The sequence below is a fragment of the Narcine bancroftii genome, chromosome 9 (assembly GCF_036971445.1).
Source record: "Narcine bancroftii isolate sNarBan1 chromosome 9, sNarBan1.hap1, whole genome shotgun sequence".
NCBI classification, from domain to species: Eukaryota; Metazoa; Chordata; class Chondrichthyes; order Torpediniformes; family Narcinidae; genus Narcine; species Narcine bancroftii.
Window position 1 is genome coordinate 22,505,873 of NC_091477.1, and position 9,483 is coordinate 22,515,355.

The 9,483-nt window shown below is 41.3% G+C and overlaps 1 protein-coding gene across 1 annotated transcript in view; it reads left to right on the top strand.

Moving 5' to 3' along the window:
- The first annotated feature begins 4,479 nt into the window (after positions 1-4,479).
- Positions 4,480-9,483, top strand: part of LOC138743526 (protein transport protein Sec24A-like) — a 48,270-nt gene continuing 43,266 nt past the window's right edge. Inside the window, exon 1 of the mRNA XM_069899019.1 lies at positions 4,480-4,582. Within this exon, the coding sequence (XP_069755120.1) occupies positions 4,480-4,582 (103 nt within the window). The remainder of the gene's footprint in view (positions 4,583-9,483) is intronic.

Consider the following 9,483-nt stretch of genomic DNA (forward strand, 5'->3'; position numbering starts at 1 on the left):
TTGAACAGTGGTGCAGAAGGGAGGGGTTTCATTTTCTTGAGGTATTGGAACAGGTTCTCTGGAAGATGGGACCAGTACAAACCTGACGGTCTACGTCTGAGCAGGGCTGGGATCAATTTCCGAGCGATTGCTTGCTAGTGCTGTTGGAGAAGATTTAAGTTAATGGGGTAGGAGGATGGGAACCTACAAAGAATGAGGAAGGTGGTACAGAGACCAGTTAGGAAAGGAAAATAGAGGGCAGAAAGGTCAAATGCAAAGGATTCAGAGGTCTCTAGATTCTAAAAGGACAATGGGCATAGGGGCACTTTATCTGAATGCCATAGTATTAGAAACAAGGTTAGGGAACTTGAGGCACAGATCAGTACCCAGGCATGGCCATCACATAAATATGGTTGCAAGGTGGGCATGATTGGAAATTAAACTTTCAAGGGTATCAGGACATACAAAAAGATAGACAGGTTGGTGATGGTAAAGATGGTGGGGTGATGCTCTTAATTAAGGATGAGATCAGTGAGAGATGATACAAGATCCAAGGAACAAAATGTTGAGTCCATCTAAGTAGAGATTAAGAATAGTAAAGGGGGGGGGGGGGGGAAAATCACTGGTGGAAGTTGTCTATCATCCACCAAATAACAATAGCACAGTGGCATAGACAATTAACTGAGAGATAACTGAGGCATGTAAGAACAGAACAGCAGTTGTCAGAGGGACTTTTAACTTCCATGTAGATTGGGAAAATCAAGTTGGTCAAGGGAGTCTGGAGGATGATTTCATAGAATGTATCTATAATAGTTTTCTTGAGCAGCAGGTTAAGGAACCAACAAGGGAGAATGCTATTTTAGACCTCATATTGTGCAATGAGATAGGTAAAATTTACAATCTACTAGTTAGGGGCCCTCTTGGAAACAGTGATCATAGTTTCATTGAATTTCTCATACAGATGAAGGGTTCAATGGTTAGATCTAAAACTAGTGTATTATGCTTGAACAGGGGAGACTACAACAGAAGGAGGGAAGAATTGGTCAGCATGAACTGGGAGCACAGGCTAGTTGGCAGAACAGTTGAGGAACAGTGGAAGACTTTCAAAGAGATTTTTCACAGTCCTCCACAAAAATATATTCCCATTAAAAATAAGGGCAGTAAGAGAGGGAAGAGTCAGCCTTGGTTAACTAAGGAAATAAAGGAAAGTATAAAATTAAAAGCTCGTGTACAAAGTAGCCAAGAGTAGTGGGAAACTAAAGGATTGGAAAAACTTTCAAAGGCAACAAAGGAGAACTAAATGGGAAATAAAGAAAGGATTATGAAGATAAATTAGCACAAAATATAATAACATAACAAAAACTTTTATAAAAATATAAAACAGAAGAGGGTGGCTAGAGTCAACATAGGTCCCTTGGAAGATTGAACGGGAAATTGATATTGAGTAATGAGGCTTTAAACAAATATTTTGTATCAGTCTTCACAGTGGAAGACATATCCAGCATGTCAAAGAGTGGTGATAGGGATGTGAAGGGAGATGAGGGCCTCGATAAAGTAATTGTTACAAGAGATAGTGATAAGCAAACTAATGGGCCTGAAAGCAGACAAATCCCCTGGTCTTGATGGGATCCATCCCAGGGTACTGAGGGAAATGGCAGGAGTTATAGTCAATGAATTGGTAGTCATTTACCAAAATTCCCCAGACTCTGGGCAGGTCCCGGCAGATTGGAAGACAGTAAATGTCACGCCACTTTTTAAAAAGGGATGTAGGCAGAAGATGGGTAACTATTGGCCAGTTAGCTTCACATCTGTAGTCGGGAAAATGCTTGAAGCTGTCATTAAGGATGAAATAGTGAGACATTTACAACGAAGGGGTTCCATCAGGCAGATGCAGCATGGATCAGAAAGGGCAGGTCTTGTTTGACAAACTTGCTGGAGTTCTTTGAGGATACAATGGGTGCAGTAGATAGAGAGGAAACAGGTTGATGTCGTATATGTGGATTTCCAGAAGGCATTTGATAAGGTGAGCACAAGAGACTTATCAATAAGATACAGATGAATGCAGTTGGGGGGTGGGGGGGAAGTATATTGGCATGGATTGAGGATTGGTTAGCAGATAGAAGGCAGAGAGGCGGGATAATAGGTGTTTTTCTGATTGGCAGACAGTGGTAAGTGGGGGGCCACAGGGGGCAGTGCTGGGCCCGCAGCTGTTCACCATTTACACTGATGATTTGGAAGAGGGATCAGAGAGACGTGTGGCCAAGTTTGTGGATGATACTAAATTGAGTGGAAAAGCAAATTGTAGAGAATGTGGAAAGGCTGCAAAAGGATATAGTTAAGTTAGGTGAGTGGGCAAAGGTCTAGCAGTTAGAATACCATGTTTAGTAAATGCAAGGTCATCCACTTTGGTTGGAAAAATAGTAGACTAGATTATTTAAATGGTGAAAAACTGTAGAATGCTGGAGTGCAAAAGAACTTGGGAGTATTTGTGCATGAATCGCAAAACGTTGGGTTGCAGGTACAGCAGGTTATTAAGAAGGCAAATGAAATGTTGCCGTTCAGAGGCCGCACCTGGAGTACTGTGTGCACTTCTGGTCTCCATACCTGAGGAAGGATACACTAGCCATGGAGGGAGTCCAGAGGAGGTTCACCAGGTTGATCCTGGAGATGAGGGGATTGACCCAAGAGGAGAGACTAAATCATCTGGGATAATACTCACTCGAATTCCAAAGAATGACGAGATCTTATAGAAACATGCAAAATTATGAAAGATGGAGGCAGGAAAATTATTTTCACTGGTAGGTGAGACCAGAACTAGGGGACACAGCCTCGAGATTCAGGGGAGTAGATTTAAGATGGAGATGAAGAAAAAAATGTTTTCCCCAAAGAGTAATAAATCTGTTGAAATCTCAACCCAGGGAAGCGGTTGAGGCTACTTCATTAAACATATTTAAGGTTCAGTTAGATAGATTTTACATAAGAAAGGAACTAAGGGATATGTGGAAAAGGCAGGTAGGTGGAGTTGAGTCAATGATCAGATCAGCCATGATCTTAGTGAATGGCAGAGCAGGCTCGAGGGGCCAAATGGCCTACTCCTGCTCCTATTTCTTATGTTCTTATGATTTTGCTCCATTTAATACGGAGCAGACATCTCTTCTGCTGTTGTGGCAGAGAACAGACACCTTCATGGAAGACTAGATAAAGGAATATTGACAGAAGGAGGAATACAATTACTTTTTGCTATTTTGTTTCCAATAAAGTTTGGCATGGGATCCAAAGAAGCTATCCTGCTTTCAACAGAGGAGTTCTGATACAGAAAAATGCTCTGTTTTCACTCATGACATAGCATTATCACATTCTATTGGGGCAAAGTCAAATGATTTATGTACACAATTAAAATAAACTTTTAGATGTCAAAATAAATGTACAATACAACTTAAAATTTGTTTACCTGGGACAAAAATAAAAAGGTCATTCTTTTCAATTTCACTATAACAAGAAGTATATGCTAAGATACAAGTGAACAGTTTTTGAAAATGCACTACAAACTTCCACATTGAAAAACTCCAAATTAAAAGGATCACCAGATTGGAGAGGCTCTCAACTATATCATTAACTGCATTACTTTACTCAAATTTCTTAGATACAAATGTGACCAAAATCCATTCCTACACAATTCATATAATAATGGCTGTACTAACATCATACTAGGGTAAATCAATGCAGGGACCACATTTTATCTTTTACATAAAAGCATTGGTGAGATGGGAAGGTGGGGAGATTTTACTGTGGTGGCATTTTCTAGTTGCCTTAGATTGTGTTGATTCAAGATGGAGGAGGTTTCTTACCCTGAGACAGTTGTGTCAGCACCCTCTAATGAGTGTTATTTAGCTCAGGAAATCACTGGCAGGAAAAATGTGACTAAGAATTGTGTATCCCCTCTTATTTGCATCTTTATGGACCAAGATAAAAAGCTTGAAATTATGTTTACTAAAATCTTTCTTTAACTAAAATCACAAAATTGTACTCAAAATGTACATTCATGCACAAGCACTCCCAAGTCCTTCTGCACGACAGTATGCTGCAGTTTTTCACCATTTAAATAATAATCTGCTCTTCTATTTTCCCACCAAAGTGGATGATCTCACATTTACAAGATTCTCTCTAATTTTATTAAATGGCCTCTGGCCATTTAGCCAAGTTGCTGCAGTTCAGGAACTGCAATGGCCGTGAAAACTACCCAACTAAGATAGAACTGCAAAAGTGGAATTAAGTTAACTCAAACTTTAAATGCCCAATCAGCTTTCTCCAAACAACTCCTTGTGTTAAAAGTAATCAATATTGCCATCAAATGACACCAACACGTTAGTCCATTTACTAGATGATGCATCTTCCAAGTTTGGCCAAAACTATCCAGTCCCAAGTCTCATTACAGCTTAAAATGAAATAGTATCATAACAGAAGCAAACAAAAGAAGTGAAGTAAAAACAACCTCTGACTATGAAGGAAGCTAACTATGTCACCAACATGCATTGGCAACGCAAGCCAGTTGGGGGTCAAGATGAAAACAACATTCAACTGCTGGAGCCACATAACACAAAAGGTTACAATTGTTCATTCCATCAATTGTAAATAAAATTTCTTGGCAGAATGCTGTCAACCAACCATCTTCAGATGCTTCATATTTAGAGCAGAGTAGGTACAATACTCAGACCCATTCATAATTTCTCCAATTATTCATGGTCAATGCCTACCGACAAATGGTGCATGACACTGCTGTATCTATCAATGAACCAGGAATATTGATTTTAAAAAAGTGATGAGCAAAAGGTAGATCATGATTTGAAGAATTTCTATTTTTGAGGCTGTCAAAAGAGATTCAGACAGGTTTGTACAGCCTATGGGCAGCAGGGGAAATTGGAATGCCTGGGTTGCTCGTGAAGAATTCAACATGGATTCAATGGAACAAATTACTATTTCATGTTGTGAAATAACTCACATGGACTAGTATTCATAATTTTTTCAATGCTCTGTGACTTCACCATGTACAATCTAAACAAAGCACTGCTCCATTTCAACAAGATGACTGCAACAATGGCCTTGAGGGCAGCAATGTCATCTGATCTGTAACTGGCCAGTGGGTCATTAATAAGGAATTCTCCGACTATTATTCCTAATGTTTAATTTTCTAAACTCTCACATTGACTCCACCAGCTGCTAGGTTCATGTCCCCAGTAAGATACATCATTGCCACTCATCTGAAACTGTGCTCCATTCAGGATAGAACAGTTTAGTTGAAGGTGCACACGGAATCCTGGGCTTCATAGAGGAGTAGAGAACAAATGCTGAAACATTCACAAAATGCAGTCAGTCACAAATGAAGTACTGCATCTAATGCTGGTCACCATACTTTAGAAATTATGTGCATGTCTGTCAGGGACTTCAGAAAAGATTTAATGGAATGGTTCCAGGGATGAAGGGATTTCAGATACAAGGTTAGCCTCACAATAACTGACATTCATAAAACCATTGAAAATAGATGCAACTGTCAGCTTTTCGGCCCTTCGAGCCTGCACCACCATTCAATATGATCATGGCTGAATACTTGACTTCAGAACTGTTCCTGCTTCTTTCCATTCTCTTTACTGCCTTTCAACACAAGGGAAATATCTAACACCTCTTCGAGGCACAAGGCACATCTGCATTATTTCAGTTATTATGGATGGATAATCAATGTGATCTTGCCACTTCACAAAGATCCTAAATATTTGTTCAGGTAATCAGTGCAATTATGTTAGACTCCTTCAAGTTTTTTTCGATTTTGACACATTGCAGATAAAAGGATTTACTAAATTGTGAATAAGTACTCAAAATCCATTATTCTATATTGAGTCAGTAGTACAACTAATTATTCCCAGGGATGTGCCTGTTGAATTAGTTTTAGAATATCCCACTCTGCACACTGGCAGGATTCAGTATATCCATTACTTAAAGAACAGTTGGCCCAGGCGAAGCAAAATTTGCTTAGAATCCATTGGTTCCTCACTTCATAATTTACTTAGAACCCTTTGGTCCTTCATCTAGTCAGTGCTGAATTATTTTTTTGCTAGTCCCAATGATCTGCACCCAGACCACATCCTTCAATACCTCTCCTGTCCACGTATATCCAATTTTTTTCTTATATATCAAAATTGAGCCCAGAATTTACCAATTCAGTTGGCAGCTCATTCCACATGCCCACCACTCTCTGCTTGAAGAAGTTCTCCTAATATTCCCTTCAAATGGGGGGGGGGGGGGGGGGGGGGGGCGGGATTGGCATTGTGGTTGGCGCAACTAGCACTGTAAAGGTGATCACGACGGGGGTTCCCACTCTGTCTATAAGGGGTTTGTACGTTCTCCAGTCTCTGCATGTGTCTCCCTCAGGGGCTAGGTTCTAAACTTCAGTTGTACGGGTTGTAGGTTAATTGGTAGCAAGTGTCGTGGGCCTAAATAGCCTGTTACCGTGCTGCATGTCTAAATTATTTTTAAACTTAACTCATGTCCTCTAGTTTTTATCTGACCCAACCTCAATGGAAGAAGCCTGCTTGCATTTACTCTATCTGAAACCCATCATAATTTTATACATACCTATTAAACTCCTCACCTCATTATTCTGTGCTCCAGGGAATAAAGTCTTAACCTGTAAAACCTTTCCCTGTAACTCAGTTCAAGTCCTAGCAACATCTTTATAAATTTCCTCTGCACTCTATCAATCTTATTCATATCCTTCCTGTAGTTAGGTGACCAAAACAGTACACCATACTCCAAATTTGTGCTCACCAAATGTCCTATACAACTTCACCATAAAATCTCAATGTTCTGATGTATGAAGGCCAATGTGCCAAAATCTCTTTACAACCTTGCCTACCTGTGATGTCACTTTCAGGGAATTATATATCCCGTATTCCTAGATCCCCCCTGTCCAAGTGCACTTCTCAGTGCCCTTCTGATTACAGTGCATGTCCTACCCTTGGTTTGTCCTTCCAAAGTGCAACACCTCACATTTATCTGCATTAAATTCCATCTGCCATTTTGGAGTCCAGTTTTCCACATGGTCCAGATCCATCTACAAGCTTTGAAAGCCTCCCTCCCTCAGCCATTCTCAACAGGGGCCTTCCTGTGGGGGGGGGGGGGGCACAGAACATTTAAGGGAGGGGTACACAGAACATTGGGGGGGGGACACAGAACATTGGGGGGGGGGACACAGAACATTGGGGGGGGGACACAGAACATTGGGGGGGGGGACACAGAACATTGGGGGGGGACACAGAACATTGGGGGGGGGACACAGAACATTGGGGGGGACACAGAACATTGGGGGGGACACAGAACATTGGGGGGGACACAGAACATTGGGGGGACACAGAACATTGGGGGGGACACAGAACATTGGGGGGGACACAGAACATTGGGGGGGAAAACACAGAAAATTTTAGGGGGAGCCACAGAACCTTTAAGGGGGAGCCACAGAACCTTTAAGGCGGGGGCCACAGAACCTTTAAGGGGGGGCCACAGAACCTTTAAGGGGGGGCCACAGAACCTTTAAGGGGGGGGGCCACAGAACCTTTAAGGGGGGGGCCACAGAACCTTTAAGGGGGGGGCCACAGAACCTTTAAGGGTGGGGGGGGCCACAGAACCTTTAAGGGGGGGGCCACAGAACCTTTAAGGGGGGGGCCACAGAACCTTTAAGGGGGGCCACTAGGCACTGAACTCAAAAATTTTTATGTAGTCAGTAAAAGAGTTACAGAACAAACTAACTAAATGCAACTACTTCACAGGGAAAGGAGCCCATAAACTTTTGAGCAGAGTCCTAATGTGGCCATAGCCAAAAAAAAGGTTGAGAATGGCTGCCCTACACCTCCAATCTTTGTGTTATCTGCAAACTCACTGATCCAATTTACCAATTATCATTTAGATCATTGATACAGATGACAAACAACAGAAGACTTAGTACCAATCCTTGAGGCACACCACTAGACTCAGGCTTCCAGTCAGAGAGACAATCATCCACGACTATTCTCTAGCTCCTTCTGTAAAACCAATGCTCTAATCCCATTTACCACCCTCACGAATAGTGAGCAACTGAACCATCCCATGACTATCCACCCATGTTGAATTTGTCAATGGCCTTTCCTTCATCAATGTTTCTGGTAACCTCCTCGAAAAACTCCAAAATTAAACACAACCTACCACGCATAAAGCCATGTTGATGACCCTTAATCAGTCCTTGTCAATCCAAAACTTGTATATCCAATCTGTTAGAACACCTTCCAGTAATTTACCCACTACTGAAGTCAGGTTTACTAGCCTATAATTTCCCAAATTATTTTTAGAGCCTATTTTAAAACAATGAAACAACATGAGCTACTCTCCAATTCTCCGGCATCTCACTAGTGACTAAAGGCATTAAATACATGTCAGGGCCTCAAATATTTCTATTCTAGCCCCCTTGAAGATCCGAGGAAATACCTTGTCAAGCCCTGGGGATTTATCCACTTTTATTTGCCTTAAGACAGCAAGCACCTCCTTCTCTTTAGTCTGTATAGGTTCCATGACCTCACTGTTTGCTTCACTTTCCCTACACTCTGTGCCAGTTTCCTGAGTAAATACAGATGCAAAAAATCTTATTTCAGACCTCGCCATCTCTTTTGCCTTCATAAGGAGCCAACCACCCTGTGTTCTTCAAGAAGACCAATTTTGTCCCTTTCTATCCTTTTGCTCTTAATATACCTGTAGAACCCCTTAGGATTTTCTCTTTCACATTGTCTGCCAAAGCAACCTCATGTCTTCTTTTAGCCTTCCTGATTTCTTTGAGGGTTTTCTTTGCATTTTTATACTCCTCAATTTGCTAATTGTTGCCTCTACCTACTATACACCTCTCTTCTTCTTTAACAAATTTCTAATATCCCTCAAAAGTCAAAGTTCCCCATGGCTGTTAGATTTGTCTGTAATCCTGATAGGAAAGCACAAGCTGTACTCACAAATTTCACCTTTGAAGGTCTCCCACTTACCAAACATATCCTTGCCAGAAAACAACCTACCCCAACCCACGCTTTCTCATTTCCTCAAAATTAGCCTTTCTCTGATTGAGAATCTCAACCCAAGGACCGGTCCTATCCTTATCTATTATTAACTTAAAACTAAGGGGCATCAAGATCACTTGACCCAAAGTGTCTCCTACACACCTGCCATCTGTTCTGTCTCGTTCCTTAATAGGAGATCCAGTATTACACTTTCTCCAGTTTGTACCTCTGCATATTCATTTAGAAAACTTTCCTGAACACATGTGACAAACTCTAACCCATTCCAGCCCTTTTACAATATGGAACCCCAGTCAATATGTGGAAAGTTAAAGTCACAACTTTGTTTCCTGCAGCTGTCTGCTATATCTCGGCAGATTTACTCCTCCAATTCTCACTGACTATTGGATGGTCTGTAATACAATCCCATGTGGTCATACCTTTA